The sequence below is a fragment of the Culex pipiens genome, chromosome 2, assembly GCF_016801865.2.
Source record: "Culex pipiens pallens isolate TS chromosome 2, TS_CPP_V2, whole genome shotgun sequence".
In the NCBI taxonomy this organism is placed as follows: domain Eukaryota; kingdom Metazoa; phylum Arthropoda; class Insecta; order Diptera; family Culicidae; genus Culex; species Culex pipiens.
The window spans coordinates 131,025,918-131,047,925 of NC_068938.1; the positions used below are offsets into that span (position 1 = coordinate 131,025,918).

At 39.7% G+C, this 22,008-nt stretch overlaps 2 protein-coding genes across 3 annotated transcripts in view; both read right to left on the reverse strand.

The window, feature by feature from the left end:
- The window catches only part of LOC120415294 (NAD kinase-like), a 71,148-nt gene that overhangs the window by 9,606 nt on the left and 39,534 nt on the right, over positions 1 to 22,008 (reverse strand). Inside the window, exon 1 of one of the 2 annotated variants that reach the window (XM_039576763.2) lies at positions 14,061 to 15,212. The exons of the other annotated variant lie outside the window; for it this stretch is intronic. Within the exon in view, the coding sequence (XP_039432697.1) occupies positions 14,061 to 14,581 (521 nt within the window). The 5' untranslated portion in view covers positions 14,582 to 15,212. Of the gene's footprint in view, positions 1 to 14,060; positions 15,213 to 22,008 lie in introns of those variants that run through there. 2 annotated transcript variants of the gene reach the window in all.
- On the reverse strand, positions 1,718 to 9,471 carry LOC120415297 (probable serine/threonine-protein kinase fhkB). The gene is made up of 2 exons (XM_039576768.2): positions 9,187 to 9,471; positions 1,718 to 2,640 (listed from the first exon to the last, which is right to left on the reverse strand). Exon 2 carries the CDS (start codon positions 2,495 to 2,497, stop codon positions 2,147 to 2,149), a length of 351 nt encoding a protein of 116 aa, XP_039432702.1. The 5' UTR covers positions 2,498 to 2,640; positions 9,187 to 9,471; the 3' UTR covers positions 1,718 to 2,146.

Consider the following 22,008-nt stretch of genomic DNA (forward strand, 5'->3'; position numbering starts at 1 on the left):
AAGTGTAATTTATACATTTTTTGGAGGCCGAATTTCAGATATTTTGATAGAAATGTTGTCGGAATCTTCCATGCGAACTACCGTTGGATAGGTTTTTATCAGAACTTGCCGATGAGCCAGAAATATTTAAGGTCTGCGAACCCAATCAAAAGAAATGAGTAATAAAGTTGATTTGTACTGAATGTATTGACTTTATGAATGTGAGGAAGGCATCAACCACCTAAAGGTGGATTAAGTAACGTTTTTTTGAAAAGGTTCAATAAACCAAATTTTCATTTATTGCTTTTTGGGTGTTTTTGAATACCCCTGACTCAAGGCGGTTCTAAAAACACCCAAAAAGCAAAAATTTAAAATTTGGTTTATTGGACCTTTTAAAAAAAAACTCCAGAATTCTTCACGCGTGTTCATTCGTTCATTGGCATAGCTCATCCTATCGAGTGGCTTATATGGACAAATGACCGCCACTTTGTCACCAAACCATGGTGGCCCATACGGCAAAGGCACGGTTCAATATGCCGAAAGTCTTGGGTTCGAGTCTCGGTACCGGTACTTTTTATTTTTTGATAGATGAACTTTTTTTGAAGATGAACCCATGAAAGCAGTTCTCTATGAAATCGGTCTATTTTCTTAAATTTTAATTTTTGTATTTTTTAATCCGACTGAAACTTTTTTGATGCCTTCAGTATGCCCAAAGAAGCCATTTTGCATCATTAGTTTGTCCAAATAATTTTCCATACAAATTTGGCAGCTGGTAAAATGATGTATAAACATTCAAAAATCTGTATTTTTTGAAGGAATTTTTTGAACGATTTGGTGTCTTCGGCAAAGTTGTAGGTATGGATATGGACTACACTGGAAAAAAATGATACACGGTAAAAAATTTTTGGTGATTTTTTATTTAACTTTTTGTCACTAAAACTTGATTTGCAAAAAAAACACTATTTTTATTTTTTTTATTTTTTGATATGTTTTAGAGGACATCAAATGCCAACTTTTCAGAAATTTCCAGGTTGTGCAAAAAATCTTTGAGCGAGTTATGAATTTTTGAATCAATACTGATTTTTTCAAAAAATCGAAAATTTGGTCGCAACATGTGCACATGTTTGCCCACTTCTGAAAAAAATATTTTTGAAAAACTGAGAAAATTTTCTATATTTTGCACGTTTGAACTTTGTTGATACGACCCTTCGTTGCTGAGATATTGCCATGCAATGGTTAAAAAGCAGGAAAATTGATGTTTTCTAAGTCTCACCCAAACAACACACCATTTTCTAATGTCGATATCTCAGCAACTAATGGTCCGATTTTCAATGTTAAAATATGAAACATTCGTGAAATTTTCCGATCTTTTCGAAAAAAATATTTTCAATTTTTTTAAACCAAGACTAACATTTCAAAAGGGCCAAACATTCAATATTACGCCTTTTTAAAATGTTAGTCTTGTTTCGATTGACAAGTCGCATTAGTGCGATCGATAGCAATAATTTAGTGCGAAGTCCAGGTTACTGAGAATTGCGCAATAAAATGGTCAAAATCGATGTCGTAGAGATTCTCATCAATAATGTTTAGATTGTTTGTTTTACGTGCACCTTTCAATTATTGAAACGTAAAAGCCCGCTGGGGTTACCTCTCACTGGTCGTCGAACAGTACAAACTTTGAATAAATACCTAATGCCTGCTTTGTAACGCTCTACAAATCAAATTAAATGTTCTTCTTAATCCAGTTTCTTTCGTCACCTTATTTTGCAGAACAATTTCATCAATCAACGCAACTAATCTGATCAAACCAAACACAAAAACCAAAACTATAAGACCAGTCTGTCCAAACTTAGAACCAATCTCCCCCTCCCCACTCCAACATCAAGTGGGCAGACCACCTAGCTCAAACCACAACATCCGGTCCGCCAGTCCAGCCAGTCACGCCGAAACTTTGCAATCGCGTGTCACCCCAACAAGCACCCTCTTACTGTGTTTGTATACACAGCACAACTCTCAGAACTCCCATCAGCACAGCAGAGACAACCTTTACCTCCTCCTCTCAGCTATAGCCTATAGGCTGTAGTACAAGTCGATGTCGATGGACAACGAAAAAAAACTTGCAAATCTGGTTTTTTTTCGCGTGCTCGACGTCACACAGTCGTAGAGTTCAACCCAAGATCGTCGTCGTCGGGGGTCTCTCAACCAACCTTCTAGCTCTCCAGAGCAGCATCTCGTCCTCCTCGGCGAGGATGTCTCCGCCGTCGTTGCTACCATTGATGGAAGTGTTGTGGCTGCTGTTGCCGCTGCTGCTGTTGCTGCCGCTACTTCCTCCACCACCACCGGAATAGTTGTTGACATTGCTGCCGTGGTGACCATGGGTCTGATGATGAAGATTGTGGTGGTGCTGATGCTGGTGATGGTTGTGATGATGATGATGATGATGGTTATGGGACGACACGGGACTGTTGAAGTTGACCAGGTCACTCATGTAGTCATCCTTCTCGTACGACTCCGTCATCTTGAACACTTTTTTGCTCGCTTCACACAGATCGTCAACCCGTCGATCGTCGCGACCACGTCTCTTCTTCGAAGAACAAACCGCCACGTAACGAGATCACCAGCCAACTGAACTTGCCGTTGCTCTGAACCGATGATAACCAGCTGAGTGTGTGACCCGAAAAAAAAGGACGAAGATTGTGAGTGTGACTCTGTGTTCGTGCACCTGAAGCCTTTGAAACAACCTCCCATTAATTAACTAATTGGTCACACTAAACTGGGCTGTGCTGTAATGTGTTGTGCCTTCGTGAACTTGCGAGCGAACGACGATCGTTTATGATCGAGCGAGCCCTTCTTTGTGCTGTACTGATACTCGGAGGGTCGGAGAGACAGGGGTGTCCAAAATCATAGATGACTTCATGGTTCGAAAACTCTATTGTGAAAGTCATTTTCAAGGGGGATCCTTGAACTCTTTCCAATCGGAAGGATTACATTTTGGTTCAATTCCAGCTAACACTTAGCACACCAAATCAACTATGGAAACATCCAAAGAAATACCGCGACTCCATTGAATCTCTTCATCTTAGAATGAATCCATGGAGGTGCATAGTATCCTAGAATTAAACCACAGTTTTTATACCCAATAACGTCATGATTCGAAATCCGGACACTTAGTAGCATATCATTTTTGTTATAGCTGGCAAAAAAATCATGTAATAAGTTGGAAATGTAGAAATATCATCGGGACGTAGTATAAACAGTAGGGTGGGTACGTTTTTCAAAAAGTTCTCGGATCAAGTTTTAGTATGGTTCCCCTTGTAGGGCATGCCCATAGGGACTTTCATGCCAAATATCAGCTCATTTGGTTGTAAACTGGCTGCGCGCATCAGGGTTAAAGTTTACATGGGAATTACTATGGGAAATTGGAACTTTTTGTTCAAACGCTCCTACAGGTCTGGGAAAATCACGCGCCAACTTCTGGTATTGTCAGGCCTATGGGGAATGGTCTGGAGAACACTTTTCCCGAAGATAGCATATGGATTCGTTGTCCCTAGACCTGGCGCATCGGCAAACAATCCGATGTCTCCGGAATCAACGGTTTTCCCTCAAAAAGCATCACATTTTCCTTAGCATGCTATGAAAGCTTGATGAACACCGCGACGCCATATGTCAGACAGCTACCACGTGGTTGAAATATTTGCAAAAAAAAATACAAATTTGCTATGCAATGATTTTGAATTCGACTAAATAATATCAGTATTACTCGAAATGATCATTTTCTACTTAAAAAAAAGGTTTGCAATTAAATATTCCAGCCGTTCCTCACCCACGTGGTAGCTGTCTGACATATGGCGTCGCGGTGTTCATCAAGCTTTCATAGCATGCTAAGGAAAATTTGATGCTTTTGAGGGAAAACCGTTGATTCCGGAGACATCGGATTGTTTGCCAATGCGCCAGGTCTAGGGACAACGAATCCATATACTCTCTTCGGGAAAAGTGTTCCCCAGACCATTCCCCATAGGCCTGACAATACCAGAAGTTGGCGCGTGATTTTCCCAGACCTATAGGAGCGTTTGAACAAAAAGTTCCAATTTCCCATAGTAATTCCCATGTAAACTTTAACCCTGATGCGCGCAGCCAGTTTACAACCAAATGAGCTGATATTTGGCATGAAAGTCCCTATGGGCATGCCCTACAAGGGGAACCATTACTAAAACTTGATCCGAGACCTTTTTGAAAAACGTACCCACCCTAATAAACAGTCAGTTTCAAGAAAATGCATGCAAAATAAGTGTTATTGTATAATGTTTGGCACTGGTTAAAAATTAACTAAAATCTATTTTTTTATCGAAGTTAGATTTTTTAAAAGTTCTTGTAACTTTTAGAATAAAACTCTAGAAAATTGGCCCTAAAAATCAGGGGGCAAAAAAATATTTTTTTTTTTCAAAAAACATTAAAATTTCAATATTAAGAGCGAGTTTTTCACCAGTGTGTAACAGGTCGTATCGAGCTGGGAGGGAGAAGCGAAGAGGTCTTCTTATTCTTATTCATTTTCTTGTTGTTGTTTTTGTTTTTTTTGTGCAAGATAATTTCTCTTCCCATTTAATTTTCCAGTCAGTCGTCATCTGCCCTTCTTGACAATACAAATTTTCTTGCAGCACATTTCAAAATAGTGCTCAAGATCATGCATGACTCATGTGATGCAACTTTCTCCGCCATTTTTTTTTATTCATAACTTATTTTTATTAGGTCCTCTTCGGTGCCGAGACGAGGGTAGGACCGGAAATCATTAAAGTTACATAAAAAATTATGAAAATATATTTTTTTAACTGGGTGCTGAACTCGTTGAAGATCCTCCACAGCTCAGCCGAACTGTAGAGTACCTCCTTGCGTTGTTCCTTCGTGACTCCACAGGCGTGAGGGTCCAGTATTTTATTTGCTGCTTCCTGCTTGTCGAAGGCGATTCTTCTGTTTTCATCCGGAACCGCACCCGACAGCGGAGGAAACTACAGCACCTCTGTTGTATTCAATGAATTGTCTCAGTCCGAAAAAAACATTTGCAAATTTAAAAACTTTTTTAAATTTATTTTCCTTCAAACACAATACTGCTCTAACCAAATAAGAACAGTAACAAAAATTGAAGGCGGCTCTCACTGACAGTTCGCAAGTGGCTGACACTGACAACTAGGTGTATTCTTCTCCGCCCGACTCAGGTATCGAGGTGCTCCGATTTGGATGAAACTTTCAGCGTTTGTTTGTCTATACATGAAATGAAATTATGCCAAATATGAACCCTCTACGACAACGGGAAGTGGGGTAAAACGGGCATCGAATTTTGAGGTCCAAAAAACATGAAAAATCATAAAATTGCTCCCATTTGCGTAAAACTTGACACATTCCAACTCTCTTAGATACATTCGAAAGGTCTTTTGAAGCACTTTAAAATGTGGTATATACATCTGAAATTTCCCGAGGAATCCGAATATGTAAAAAATTTGCCCAAAAAATGCCGTCTTCTTGGGTAAAAGTTAACGCAGTAAAAAGTTTGTTATAGAAAAATCTTAAATCTATGAGAAAAACTGCGATTGGACAAAAAGCTATTTCCGTAGGCTTATAGTCCATAAAATTACCTCTTTAGACCTACGAGAGTATGGGTGTTGGAGGATGTTGCAAAAAGATATTGAGGTTTCAAAAAAACTCATTTTTTAACAGTTATTTGTAAAAGCTATGAGAAAAAGTCAAATCAATCTTAGATGTATATAGCACATTTAAAAGTGCTTAAATAGACCTTTCGAATGCACCTAAGAGAGTTGGAATTGATCAAGTTTTACGCAAATAGGAGCAATTTTATGATTTTTCATGTTTTTGGACCTCAAACTTCAATGCCCGTTTTACCCCACTTCCCTTTGTCATAGAAAGCTCATATTTGGCATGAGTTCATCTCATGCATAGACAAACAATCGCTGAAAGTTTCATCCAAATCGGATCACCTCGATACGACTTCTAGAACAAATCGAGCAAAATCTACAAATACTACCTCTTAAAGCAATCAGCTGAAATTTATTTAAAATGCATTCCTCTGTTTAAAATCATTTTTAGCATGTTCGGGTTGATTTAAACATCTTTTGAATTTTGGAAGATTTTCAACGTTTAGTATCACAAAAAGTTTTTTTCGCTCTTTTTTTTTTGTTTTCGTCAGATCTTACTTTTTTTATAAAAAAAACTAATGATTGCAAAACACTTTTTGTATTCAAATGTTGAGACTGTGGCTTGTTATTTAAATTTTTTATAATAATATTTTTTTTACAAACTTCACATTAAAATTGAAAATCTCAATATGTTTTAGAAATTTTCATGATTTATAACATTTATTGACTTATTTGAGCTTATTTTATTTAATATTTTGAAACTATTAGGTGCATTTGAAAATCTGGAGATAATCTTTGGAATTTATCATTTTTTGAAGAGACTTAAAATTTGGTTTTTTTTTTTATGTGAACGACATTTAGTCCATGCATTCGGCACTCCCATTTTGTTTTTTTTTTTTTTTTCACACAAGGCTTCAGTCAATTTAGCGAATTTTTCATCTTATTACTCAGGGTTCAAATCTGGAGTTTTTTTTGAAAAGGTCCAATAAACCAAATTTCCAGTTTTTGCTTTTTGGGTGTTTTTGAACTCGCCTTGATTCAGGGGTATTGAAAAACACCCAAAATGCAAAAACTGAAATTTTGGTTTATTGGACCTTTTCAAAAAAAACTCCAGAAATCGAAATACAGTGGACTCTTATTTTGTCGATATTGAAGGGACCGTCGTGAGCGGGAAGTATCAAAATTTAGAAGGAAAAATCAAAGCAAGCTGTTTGAAGGGGCTAACAAATTTATTGACAAATGGAGCAATATTGATATCGAGAACATCGTCAGCTAAAAAGTCGACTTCAACCAATCGAAAATAACTTTACAATTTATTTGATCGTATGCACCTTTTTTCTAATTATAGACAAATGAAGGTTATTTTTTTCTAAAAATTATTTGTTTTTGCATTTTTCAAATACTTTAAGTAAAAACATATATTTTTGAAAATCTAAATTCCTACAGTTTGATTTGCTTTGACTTTGTCGATAGGACTGCTGGTTGCTGAGATACAGCCTCTTGATGTTTAAATTTGGTAAAAAAAGAGTTTTTCTCAGTGTAATGTACACTGTGAAAAAATTGGTAATATTACATCTGGGAAGAAGTACTCTCATTTCAGAAAAAAATGTTTCATTTTACCTCTGAAAAAGAGGAATTTTTTAGCTTTTCTAGTGTAATGTCACTCTTTCAGTCAAAATTGAGGTAAAATTACATAGGGACCATCCATAAACCACGTGGACACTTTAGGGGGGGGGGAGGGTGTATGGCGATTGTCCACGCTCCATACAAAAAAGTTTTTTTTGTATGGACAATTGTCCACGAAGGGAGGGGGGGGGGGGTGAGATTTCCAAAAAAGTGTCCACGTGGTTTGTGGATGGTCCTCATAATAAAAGAGGTAATATTCAACCTTCCAAAAATACACCTTCCAAATGTACACATTTTTTACTGTGTAACTAGCCCTTATATTTCAACTCGTAATATTTCGTAAACTGTTTGTTCGATTTTCACTGTGAAAAAATTCCCTATACTTATAACACGCAATGTCACATTTTCTCAGACCCCCCTCCCCCCTAGAGCGTGACATACTTTATGGATGACGCCTAACCAGCAGGTTTTCCAACTTCTGGATGGATACAACCGCATCGACCCCTTAATAATAAAAAAAAAATTACGATCTCGCCTTCAATTTTTTTTAAAGATTTCATGACTTCAACTCCAGGTCCTAAAAAGCCACAATTTTTTCAATGTTGAAAAAGAAAAACTATTTTTAATAATCGATAACAATACTCTGGGACCATCCATAAACCACGTGGACAATTAGGGGGGGGGGGGGGGGTTGGGTATGGCGATTTTCCACGCTCCATACAAAAAAGATTTTTTTTGTATGAACAATTGTCCACGAGGGGGGGGGGGGGTCGAGATTACCAAAAAAGTGTCCACGTGGTTTATGGATGGTCCCTCTCTACTTTTGGCGAACAGTAAATTGGTTCCGCTTTGACAGTTCAAAATTGAGGCCGTTTTGCGAACCACTATTCAGCACCCAGATGTCAATGACAAAGTTTCATAAACATTGAAAAAAAACAAAGAAAATTCAAGTTGCTTAAACGTAGAGGACTTCATTACTGTCTTTTTAATATATATATTTTTTCCTTCATCAACTTTGTTGTATTTTTGTCTAAAGTACCTATGAAAAGCGAAAATTTCACAAATAAATATTATAAAGTGATTTTTGATGAAAATATCACAATGAATAGTCGTTTAACACCGAGTTTGAGATTTACCCAGTAATTTTTAATATTTTGTATCAACAAAATTCTAATTTTTTCCTCTTTAATTTTTTTTAGACAATAGTTAAGTTTTCCGAATCGAATTTATTATTTTACAGTGAACAGTTTCAAAGCATTTAATAAACCTTCTTATTAAAATTTACATGATTTTTCTTCTTCAACTGTAAAAAGTTTCCGATCTACGACCACAAAAATCAAAATTTGTAAAAGCCCAAAAGTGCCCCGATTTATTAAATATGTACCGTCATCTGGGGCGAATCGAGTCTGGAAAAGGACAAAAGGTTTAGAGCAATCACAAGCTTGAAATTTGAAAATCGATGCACTATTTTTGTTAATAGTATTCTATCCGTTCTATCTGAAACCAATCAAAAATATGGCTAAAACAGCTGTCCCATTTCGCCCCAGATGACGGTAAAGCATTTTGTATGCTCCTTGATTTTTTAACAGTTTTTGAAGAGGGAGAGACAAAAACTTGATATGATATTTGCAAGGAAGAGGCTATAATTTATTCCTTTATAAAATTCAAAAGCACTGAGTTCTATCAGTATAACTTTCTGGTCGAAAACATTAGACACCCCTGACTTCCAGCATCGATCTTGGAAAAACACACATACAGCACAGAACCGAGCACACACGAGACGTCTCGTGCCCAATCACAACACTTATTTTCGCTTGGTGGCACCTCACACCACCTGGGCAAGCCAATGCCAGTACGGTTCAAGTTCCATGCTCTAAGCCACGGGCCACACCAGCAACAGGCTGCGAAACCTCGGAAAACCCATAAAACCACGCACCACCGTTCACTGACTCCACGAAACAGCAACAAAAAAAAGGACAAACTTTGACCCGCGAAATCAACCGAATTGAACCGACCAGATGTCAACCGCCTCAAAACTATACACTTCCGAGAGCGCGATCACTGGCGAGAAACCTGGCTTAGTCGACGCGACATCGAACTCGCAACTACTGGGGATACGTGAACTCTCTACACTACTCAACCGCGGCGAGCGCCAAACTCGGACGAGGGTCGTCAAGCCTTCGACGGCGGAGACAACGACGACGATGTCGATAAAAAAGAAATGTTTATATGTACCTACTACACACTTTAATACTATATTGGGCTGAGTCGACGAGATTTTGCGTCACCAACAGAATACGACTATTACCGGCGACGAGAGGAGCGTAGAACGCTATGGGTCTGACTCGGGCGATCTCGGGCCGTCTCTGTCTAGTCCGGGGTTGTTCTTGGTGCGATAGTGCGTCGCAAGAACAGCAGGATAATGATGATGATCATCGCCAATAAGGGGCTTCTTCTTTATTTATTTTGTTGTCATGGCTGGGGGGTTTCGGGAAGGGAGAGAGATGAAGAATATCCATGAAGTGACCTTCAAATTGGCGGTGTAGACTTTCAAGATTTAAGGTACACAGAAAAAAATTATGGTAATATTCATCAGGAAATAGTGACAGATTTTGTGGCAAAAAAAAAGTGTAATATTACATCAGAAAATTGTTAATTTTCATCAGTTTCTGGGGAATATTCATCAGATTCACATTTTTACACATTTTTCAAGTAATATTACCCAAAAAAGAGGTAATATTCAACCTACCAAATTTTTCAACAATCCAAAATTCAACGTGTAGGTTAACGCAAAATAAGCGTATGCGAGTTGTGGCCACTCAAATGATTTAATAAAACATGCTGTTTCTATTAAAAAAATTCTACCCAACAGTTAATTATTATTTTCTATTTTTATGATGTCCTAAATTATTGAACGTTTGTAAAACCATTATTATTTGGCTATCGCAGGTTAAAAACTAACTAAATCCACCTATGTAGTTGGAGCCTTCCTCACTTTTTACCAACAATGGCTGATATGATGGAATTGTACAAAAATTTCATCTATTTTTTAGATCCAGAATAAAAAAGAACATAAATATCACTTAAGTGGCCATACCTCGAGACAGGGTTGCCAGATCATCAATATTTTGGATTAGTTGGAAAGGTCTTTTGATAACCTAAGCAACGATGGGTCGGGTGGTGGATCCGGACATTGTTTACATACATTTCAATGAGATCCAGCTTCAAAAAAATACATAAATGTCACTTAAGTGGCCATATCTCGAGACAGGGTTGCCAGATCTTCAATTTTTACTTACAGTACTGGTCAAAAGTATATGGCATTGGACGATTTGTCAAACCTAACTCAAAATTCAAATTACTGGTGTTCGCTCGTGTTTCGACCAAACCTTATGAAATTTTCAGCATAAGCAGTTCGGAATGTCTACTTTCAGATGCTTTTTGAAAAACTTAGCTACCTATTATCGTTTCAAAGTTATTGACATTTTCGTCAAAAATACGATTTTGACCGGCTTTCACTATTTTGACATTTTTTCAAGTAAAATCGCGTTAATTAATAACTCCGAGCTAAATAAAACTTGATAATCACTTTGCTCATTCACTTGAATATAAAAGATTTAAAACATTTATTTAAAAAAGTTCAAACAGTTATTTTCACCAGACCTCTACCTTTTTATTCACGCACCTTAAATTGATCTCAAGCACACCTCCATTATTCTCCAGTTCAACTACACTTTTTCGAAGTGACTTCGTTTTATAAATCAACACAACCAGGTTTCACTGTCCAGCCGACTCCCGTTTCGTTTATGACTCCCAGAATCGCAAATTGCACCAAAGTACTCTTGGTAGGCAGATATTCTTTGATTGCGATTTACTGCCCAACTGTGCACTAACCAAGTACAGTTTCAAATGAAGATGTCCAAGTCGCGCCGCGCAGACTGTATAATAAAAACTGAAGTCTGCATTCAGATCCAATCGAAGCTGATAACTTGCTACCTTTAAACTGTAACGTCGGCGTCGGCGATTGACCGGAAATCGTGTACGGTACGGAATCGTAGCGCGATTGATTAGCATTTTGGAATCGAGCCAGTTCAAACACACAAAACGGAATCAGTCAGTGGTCGGTATACGACTCGACAAAGAGTTCCAGAAGCTTTGTTTTTAATTCATTTCTACGTGTGCGGTTCTAATTAAAAACTGCATAGGGAAACCAGGGGTTAAGTTGATCAGCGCTCGATTTGGTTAAAATCGATTACACGGAATGGTAAACTTGGGTAGAAGACTCTATTCCGTTTTGATGTATTTACTTTTCAGTAGTTGTCGCGTGCATCAAAAGTGGCCAACGGTGTGTGGAGTGGACAGAAGGGCAGAAGGGCAGTTTTGTTGATGGTGTTTGTTGACTTTAGTGTCAAACGACGAAACGCACACTCAGGTCATAGAACGGATCGTGGTTGATTGGTTGGTTCAAGGTAAGCAGACAATTCACTATCTCGTACTTCCACTTTTTTCCAGAAGCTGTTTAATCTGATTATTTATGTGATGATTCGTGAACTGTACTACATTATCGATCAAATTTCCATTGAAAAAAATCCAATGTCACCTCTTACTTTCATACATCCCTTATAGTCATGAATGGTTCACTAAATAAAATCTGAAAATATTTTACTAAAAATGCATATTGATCATATTCATCAGTTTCTGTTGAAGATTTCTTTTAACATATTCTACTATTAGGTAAATTATACAAACAAAAGACAATGTTCTACTCTTAAATGATCAACCTTATTTGATTCAATTTTTACTGTATTTGCCGATTAATGATTGTTGAGTGACAACTCTCTTGTCAAACCAACGGGATAAAAACTTAAAAGTGTGTTTGCAAATGTGTTAACTTAAATCTGTTTGTATGTAATTTAACTTGCTCCGCTAAGATTGAGTTAACATTACATCGAAAAAAAGGGTAATATTCAATAAATATTTTTTTTAAACCTCACTTTATTCACTTTTATTTCCCGTCCACAATCCCAGATGTAATATTACTATGAATGTTTACGGTGTTCACGCTTATTTCAAACAAATCGTTTCTGACTTTTGAACGAAAACTCAAGTAAAATTCACTCAGAAATGAGTGAAACGTATCCTTCCAAAGCTCATTCCTGAGATTGATCGGATTAAACAAAATTTTTGAGAAAATAATTCTGAAATTCAAAAGTTCTTCAAATGAGCATGATGCATTTCATAAATAAATAAAAAAACATACATACAAACAAAAGAAAAAAATAAGATTTGGACGGATTGCAATTTCCAGCAAATAAAAACAAATTAATGTGAAACTCACTTCAAGAATCCGTTTTTCACAAAGAAAACTGTCTTTGCAGGTTATGCAATAGAGAAATTATTGACACCCGGAGAGTATTTTTGAAGCCAGTGAAATTCAAGGGACCATTGAGGGAGGGATTCATCGAGCTAGGAAGAACATCGGGACAAAAAGATCATCGAAGTATCACTTTGAAAGGACTGAAGAAACTTTCGATAGATGAAGCGATATTGAGATAAAGACAACCAAATAGTCGAGTGTATCAAAAATCGGATAATGTTCGCAACATAGGGGAGCAGCATCTAATTCCAGCGTGCCTTTAATGTTGGCAGGTTCGAACTTGGGGGGGGAACCGTGGTGTAGGGGTAAGCGTGGTTGCCTCTCACCCAGTCGGCTTGGATTCGATCCCAGACGGTCCCGGTGGCATTTTTCGAGACGAGATTTGTCTGACCACGCCTTCCGTCGGATGGGGAAGTAAATGTTGGCCCCGGTCTAACCTAGAGGGTTAGGTCGTTAGCTCAATCTAGGTGTAGGAGTCGTCTCCCTGGGTCCTGCCTCGGTGGAGTCGCTGGTAGGCAGTTGGACTAACAATCCAAAGGTCGTCAGTTCGAATCCCGGGGTGGATGGAAGCTAAGGTGTAAAAAGAGGTTTGCAGTTGCCTCAACAACCAATCCTTCGGACACCTAGTTTCGAGTAGGAATCTCGCAATCGAGAACGCCAAGGCAATGCTGCACAGAAAAAAAAATGATGGTAATATTACATCTGGGAAGGGGTACATCTTTTATGTCAGAAAAAGGTGTAATTTTACTTCTGGAAATGTGTAATTTTACCACTTTTCTGGTGTAATGTCACTTTTTCAGTCTAAATTGAGGTAAAATTACATCATAAAAGAGGTAATATTCAACCTTCCAAAATTAAAGCTTCCAAATTTACATTTTTTTTTCTGTGTGTAGAGCGAATAATTTGATTTGATTTTGATTTGTTCGAACTTTGACATTCAATTAAAGCTAATTAAAAGCGTTTTGAACTGAAATCGAGTGATAAATAGTTCAATAAGAAGTGAGCAAGTAAGTTTCTATCAAAAGTTTAGCAAAATTAGTTGTTTAAATAGTGAAAATCAGCAAATTGGATTAAGTTAGGAGCGAGTTTTTAACCTGCCAAACATACGAGAATTTTCCCTAATTAAGTCTTTGATCGATTTGGCACTTCAAGAATTCCCCAGTGAAGTACTTGAGCATGTCAGATGAATAGTTTCAAAACTTGATTTTTCATTTGCCAAAATTTCACCGTTAAATTTCTTCGCCAAACTCCCAAACAATACGTGTCAAAAATAAACTCTTCTCAACAAGCCAAAACAAAGCCTACTGGAAGTACCGTGCTCACTACGCTGCGAAGTGCAGAAAATTTCTACCTCATCGACAAAAAAAAGCGCTTCACAAAAGATCAATCAATCAAAGCAGGCGTAATTTTTTTTATATATTTTGCACACTTACGGCCACGTTCCCGACCTCCGACGGCGCGTTTCCGACGAAAAGTACCCATCGTCGTTGAGGTAATCGTCGTCACTCCACTCGACGTGCTTGAAGTTGCCGCCAGCCCGTCCCTCGCAGGTACTCGTGGAACCGCTGCTCGAGCAACTGTTGCTGTTCCGGCTACGCCGCTGTTTTATCACATGTACGTTCGACTGGTGCCGGCCAGCCCCGGCCCGGTGGTGACCTCCCGACGCACTCGGTGACGTCACTTGAGCCGTTGATGTCGTCGAAGTGTTGCTCTGGTTACAGGTACTGAACGCGGGTTGCTGCGATTGTTGTTGTTTGCGGTTGTTGTTGTTGATTATGTCATCCATGTTGGTGGTGGAACGGGAACTTGTCGGGGTGACTTTGGCCGCTTGACCGAGACCGCTATCGACGGTGGCCGATCGGTGGTTCCACCAGGTGGACAGCTTGTAGTGGACACGCTCTTCGAGTCGTGATCGATGCAGCGTCGCAAGGTCAACATCCGACAGGTACGCCATCTGTTGACATGTGGACGGGTTTGTTTGTTGTTGTTGTTGCTGTCGCAGTTTGACACTAACACACCTTTAAGTCGAAACCTTGGCGCGACGGCAGGTTTCTAATCTTGCGCAGCTGTTAGTCACGACAGCGATTATCGCGATCGCTAGTATTACGCGCGGAGCTCTTCCAACACGTTTAGGGTTATCTTTGGTATTCAGCACTGTACACGAGTGGCAACATTATCACTGCACTAAGCCGGGAACCTTCACTGTTGCTGCTGCTGCTGATCAACGAGCACCACCACGATCATCCTTAATAGCACAAAACAGTCTTCGACCACGGTGGCGCCATCTCTTGCTCGCTAGCCCAACTCAATCTCTTCACCGCGCGCTATTACGTCACTACAAATCAGCGTCTTTAGCACTACGTTTCTGCATGATAACCAGCACTCTCTGCCAAGACTCTACCGAGGCAAGTGTCCCACTCACGGTCAAGCAAATCAAACAGATTAGCTTGCAACAACAAAAGCAAAATCAATTTCCTCAAGTCCCGCCGCCGATGACCGTTATCAAGCCCCGGCAGTGAACACGTCCGCGGCACCCTCCAAACTGACGAGCGAACAGAAGAGCAACCCACCTAATGGGTTGACGGTGGCTGGCTGGCGGTTCCGGGTCTGTGTTGGCCGTCGATGACCTACCCCATAACGCGCCGCCAAGACATTGACCCACTAAGAGTGCATTTGCCCGCCGTGGTGGTAATGGTAATGCTAATGGTGGTGGTGGTGTTGGTCGTTTTGTTGAAGCCATGTGGACATCAGCATGCCATGGAAGCATGAAGCATTTGCGATAATTGTTTGTGTGAGTGTTGTGTTTTGTTGAAGATGATACGACCGACTCTGGCGAGACATTGAGATTGAAGAGTCTCATGATCGGTAGCTGTGACGAGCCCGCTCGGTTGAGTGGTAATTAAAAATTGAAATTGACGATGAAACATGGAAGGTTAATTTTAATGTCCGAGCCTATGTAATTGATAGCATTGGTTAAAAAATATAAATGGCGAAAACTTGAATAAAATTTATCAGCCTTCCTCACCTCAACGAGGAAAGTCTATAAAATCACTGGAAAAATTAACTTTTTAATTTGACCTCCTAGACCCACCATCACGTGTATATATCGACTCAGAATTTGAGTTGAAAATAATTGTACTTAAGGGGTTACATACATGTAGAAAATCACAAAATGTCATATTACAAAAAAATTATTTAATCCACTTAAAAGATGATTTTCAATCACTCCTGAAAGTTTCATGAAGATATTTCATGATTTAACTGAGTTAGAGCCGATTTAGGCTCAGAATTTTGCCATGCGCAAAGCCAACTGTCTAACTTTCTGAGCGTTTTTCTCTGAACACCAAGTTGATTTACGGGTGCCACGATATCTCGAGATGGGACGGACCAAATTGGCTGAAATTTTGGGTGAAGACTCAAGGCATATCTCGTGTGCATGACGAAGCCCGATTTTGAAATTTTGAATTATCAAAAAATACAAAAATCAAAAACTGGCGATTTTTTATATGTAAAACAGAAAAATATTTTTATCTTTTTTAAAAATAAACTTTTTGAAAATCGACCTTCGTCATGCACACGGGACCGGTTTAACGAGTCTTCACCAAAATTTTGAGCCGATTTGGTCGAAGCAATGTTGAGATATCGTGGCACCCGTTTTTTGAAACTGCTAACTTCAAATAGCTATATCTCGGCAACGGTACAACCAAATGGCTTCAAATTTGTTTTGTTAGTAGATGAAAATGTATATTTTAATGCCCTGAAAACAGATTTTGAAAAAAGTTTAAGTGTGTGCTCAAACCAACCTCTGAAATTTAAGCCGATTTACATGTATGTAACCCCTTAATCACCTCCGTGTACGCACGAGAGCAAGCAGCAGTCAAGTGCTCTGTGCTCTACCGTTTTTTTGAATTTTTTCGCCGTAGTTGATAGTGATTACCCGCGAGTTTGCTTCTCCAGCATGCCAAAGGCCGGCCGTGGCCGTGGCAGTTCGAGTGCGGCCTCGAAAAACCCGCGAAGTTCGTCTACCGGCCGTGTGCAAAAAGGTAAACAAACCAACGCCGTGTCGGCCGCCATCGCGCAGGGGAGCGTCAGCGCTGAAGGCATCGACAAAAAGTTACTACATCCTGGATATGTCCCAAGATCACCAGTGCGAACCCGTTCCGGTACTTCCGGTGCCACAACCAGTGGCACATCAACATCCGCCAACATCCCCATCAGGAACGAGTTCCAGATGCTGAGCGACGACGAAGAAAACAACAACACCGTCGGTAGCAGCACTACCGACGACGACGACGATGACGGGCGTGCACGGAAGAAAGTGTCGACGCCAAAAAAGAACAATTCTCCAAAGGAACGTAGACCACCTCCAATTTTTGTTTTGGACACGTTGGCGGACGATGTTGACGAGTTGCTGGAAGGCCTCGGATATTGTCTGAAAATCGGTAAGTCGTCAGTGCAAGTTTACACATTTGACGAAAAGAACTTCGACCTGGTTGTGGAGAAATTGAAGCGTCAAAACTTCAAGTTTTACACATTCGACCCCGTGCAGAAGACTGCCATTAAGGTCGTTTTGCAGGGGTACCAAGACCGCCCGATCTCCGACCTCAAGAAGGACCTCTCGGGTGCTGGAATAACGCCGCGTGACATAAAAGTGCTCTCGCGGAAGACTACAGTCACAGGTACACACACACTGTACCTGTTGTACTTCGACCGCGGCACCGTCAAAATTCAAGACCTGCGTCGAACTAAGGCGTTGGACGGGTTTTGGGTAAACTGGCGGTTCTACTCAAAGAACCCGTCGGACGCAGCACAATGCCACCGTTGCCAGAAATTCGGCCACGGCTCGCGGAACTGCAACCTCCCGCCCCGCTGTGTGAAGTGCGGTGAATCACACCTCTCTGAGGCGTGTGCACTGCCGTGCAAAGCGGACTTGGGGGACAAGGCAGAGCAAACGAAGGCGCGGATCAAGTGCGCCAACTGCGGAGGTAACCATACCAGCAACTACCGTGGATGCAGCGCACGGAAAAACTACCTCGAGGAGCAGGAAAAGAGGAAGAAGAAAGCAGCAGCGTCCCACCCTCCTCAGCGAAGTACGAGCGAAACCGTGCCGGCAGCTGGTCATCGTACGGTTCCAGCGGACAACTCAGCGTTCCCTCCTGGATGGGGGCGATCGTTCGCCAGCGTGGTCGCTGCCGGCAGTGGCAATACGGCCCAGCAAGAAGTTACCGGAGAAGATCTCTTTACCCTGCCAGAGTTCTTTGCTCTCGCAGGGGAGATGATGACGCGGTTTCGGACCTGCCGTAACAAGGCGGAGCAATTCCTGGCCCTTGGGGAGCTGATGATCAAGCACATCTATAAAGGATAAAAAACTGTGATCTAGTTTTAAGCTTTTTCTATTTCTGTCCCCTTTCCCTTGCAATTTTAGTAAGTTTTTTTTATTTTTTTCTTACTCTTGGTGACACCTTTATTTACAAGCAATAACTGTTCCAAAATGGATTATGATGTAACACACAGCTGTAAGGAACTCCAAAACTCTGTTATGAACTTCAAAAGAACTTATTGTATCTTGATTATTCACCAATAAAACCGAATTGAATTGAATTGTAACCCCTTAATTATCTCGGGACTGGCTCAACCGATTTTTACCCTCGATTTTGTCTCATTCGGTCCGTCTTGGGGTCCCATAAGTCAATATTCATAAATTATTATGATTAGTTAAGTAGATACTTCAAAAGTTATGCTAAAATAAAGATTTAGAAGTCCGAAGGTTTGTAAAAAGGGTTTTTTTGTAAGAAAACCAATTATGTTATACATTTTTAGAAAAAATAAAAAGGCCATTGCAAATATTTTTCAAAGTTTATGTTGTGCAAAAACTTAATTTTAAAATTTGCCGAAAACATCAATTTGATCAGAAAATTCTTTCAAAGGATACAGGATTTCGATTATTTTTTTACAGCTTCCAAAATTGTATGGAGACTTGTATGAATAAAACCAATGCACAGTGGGATAAAATCGGGAAAAAGGCGATTACGTCCACATCTCGAAACGCGGCTGGTTCCCCAAGTCCTGCCAATACTTTTTTTATGTAAAAAAAAAGTCATGGGAATCGATTTGAGGGGGTTTCATCCTGGGAGGACTACGCTTCCTATGCATTAGTTTTGAAAAATCATGAAGTTTGACATGCATCTTGCCCTTTTTACTGGACCAAAGTGGCCAATTCTTCCCCCGGGACACCAAGAACCGGTGACAGTTGGTCAGAATTTATTGTATTACTAATTGGACACTAGTAGTGGGCTACTCTTTTGAAATCATGACGTTTGAAATGCAACATGCCAAAATTACTGGACCCTACTGGTCAATCTTCGACCAGGGTCCCGGAACGTGGTTCCTGTGGCCAATTCTGTACTGTCTTATATTGTTCAATCTTTATAAACGAAACTAAACGAAACTATTGGCACTACGCCCCCCGGGGCATGGCCTTCCTCTAACGTGGGATTTCTGTTCCAGCGCCTCTGACGAGGCAGGAGAAACCGGGACCGACGTTTTACTTCACCATCCGATAGAAGCTCAGTGGATAAGGCGGGAATCGAACCCGCGTCTCATAGCATCATCGGGATCGGCAGCCGAAGCCGCTACCCCTGCGCCACGAGACCCAGTTCAATCTTTATACGTCGGTTCAAAAGACTTGGCAGGACTTGGTGAACCGGCCGCGTTTCGAGATGTGGACGTAAGTGCCTTTTTCCTGATTATATCCCACTGTACAATGGCACAAAATGGCTTCCTTAGTCATAGAAAAAGGCCTCCAAAAAGTTTGAGCCAAATTAAAAAAAAATCCGAAAAATTAAAATGCACTATCTCGGCAGATTCCGTAGAGAATCGCTCCTATGTGTTTTGAAAATTTACCCAAGAACTGTTGTAAATATCAATAGAATATAAATCAATGACAATTGAACCTGAAAATCTACTTGATATTAGTTGAGCCGTGTTATTTGTATTCTCGATTTCATTGGTAAGTTTTCAAACGAGCAATTACAATGAACTCACTTTCATGAGCGATGAACTCCAATGCATGTAAAAAGTCACAAACAGGAATCAGGGAGCAGGAAATGGGACGCGAATGCCAAGAAAATGAAGGAATTCGACGCTAACGGGAGAGAATTGAGCAGTGCGTGGCCGAATGGTTACGCTGTCCGCTTTGTAAGCGGATGATTCTGGGTTCGATTCCCATCTGCTGCAACCTTCCATCGGATGAGGAAGTAAAATGTCGGTCCCGGCCTTGGTTGTTAGGCCGTTAAGTCATTCCAGGTGTAGGAGTCGTCTCCATGCCATAAGTACAAACAACACACCAAACCAAGCCTACTCCGGTGGAATCGCTGGCGGCGGTTGGACTCACAATCCAAAGGTCGTCAGCTCAAACACTGGGGTGGAAGGTTCCTTGGAGTAAAAGAGGTTTGGGTGCTCTCCCCATTCAAGCCTTCGGACTAGGTTCGAGCAGAAACTTGCAATAGAGACCACAAAAGACCCGGGGGTCGTTAATGTGGATGGTTTGATTTTTTTTGGGAGAGAATTGAGCGAAAAGAGACCGGAAATTGACATTTTTCTCTCAATTCTCTCTCGTTTTGCACAAACGATGAACGTTTTGACCGAACGATGATCATTTTGCTTCGTGCGTGTTTGAAAAGATCTCAGTGAAAAGGATAATATTTTGTTACTTATGTATTTATGTTTTTTATAACGTGTTTACAAAAAGAAGTAGGTTTTTGGTGCCACTGTGGCTTTTCCTGCCTTAAAAAAGTAAATAAATTCAAATTCAAAAATCATAACATTTCATCATAATTATCTCAACATTATACAATACAACAATAACAAATTCTGAATTTTCTCAAAATTTCAGGTGCTATACTGCCGTTTTACGGCGATATGATGTATACGCCATTTTGGACATTTTCAATTTTATTGTACAGTCTGATAAAGAATCTTAAAAGCTACCTCCTGACGAAAGAATTTTTCAAAAAACTGCTCCGGGGCCCATTTTATTAAGCAAACAAACTATGATGTATACGCCAATTTTACTCATCATGATGTATGTATACATTGAGAATTGATAGAAGTCAAATTCAATACTGTTTGAATGTTGATTTGAGGTTTTGGGACCAAATCAAGACTGGGCAATATTTTATTACATTATTTCGATTTAATTCTTAAGGGGACGTCCATTAGGCATCAACCATAAAGTACGTCACGTTCTGAGGGAAGAGGGGGGTTTTGAGCAAGCGTGACGTTGCGTGTTAAAAGCATAAGGAAATCGTGACAAAGGGGGGAGTAAATTTTGGCTGATTTTAATGTGACGTACTTAATGGATGACACCTTATCCACATCCACGTAGACACTTTTTTGAAAATTCTAGACCCACCCACCTCCCTTGCGGACAATTGTTCATGCAAAAAAGGTGTTTATGGAGCGTAGACAATCGCTAAGGGAGCGTTCTTTTATTACGTAACGCAAAAAATCGGATTTTTAGACCCCCCCCCCCTCGTAACAAAATTTCCATACAAATTTAAAAAAAAATGTATGGAGCGTAACACGGCCTCCGACCCCCCCCTCCCCCCAACTGCGTTACGTAATAAAAGAACGCTCCCTAATACCCTCCCGCCCCCTTTAAGTATCCACGTGGACAATGCATTACGGGATCCGCTCAGCTATCAAAATAGCTGGCACAAAAAATAAAGCTAGCTTTGATCGAGCAATGTATACATACATCATTGGGCAGGAAAAGTAGTGATTTTTTATTGCTATTTTTTCGGCCAAATGATGTTTGTGGTTTAAAATCGTAGAGAATAGGAAAAAACAAGAAATTTTGTAGGGGCCACATTTTTATTGTACTTTTTAACAGTTTCTACAGAGCAGACCTTAAATTAGTCATTTCAAATTGAAAAAATGAACAAAAACAGAAAATCGTGTCTACAGCAAAATCACCTCAATGGCGTATACATCATATCGCCGTAAAACGGCAGTATAATGCCTTTTATGATGTTTTTTTCCTACTGTAATGAAAATTGGGTCATTTTCAGCTTTAAAATTTTGAAAATAGACGTTGCAGATGGGAACTTGCTGCCATACGAAAAAAAAAACAAATTTTGGATATATTCTTGACTTTTTACAAAAGTATAACTGTATGAAAGACTTAATCATTTTGTGAAACTTTTGGCTTCAACATTTTGAAAATTGTGTGAAAATCTACCATGTTTTTGCTCAATAATGTCATGACTCGAATTCCCGAACGCTTCGAAACCCGGACACCTAATCTTGTTTTATCAATTATTTTGATATAAGTTTGCATAATTATTGTCGAAATTGTGTTATGTGATGAATTCAAACATC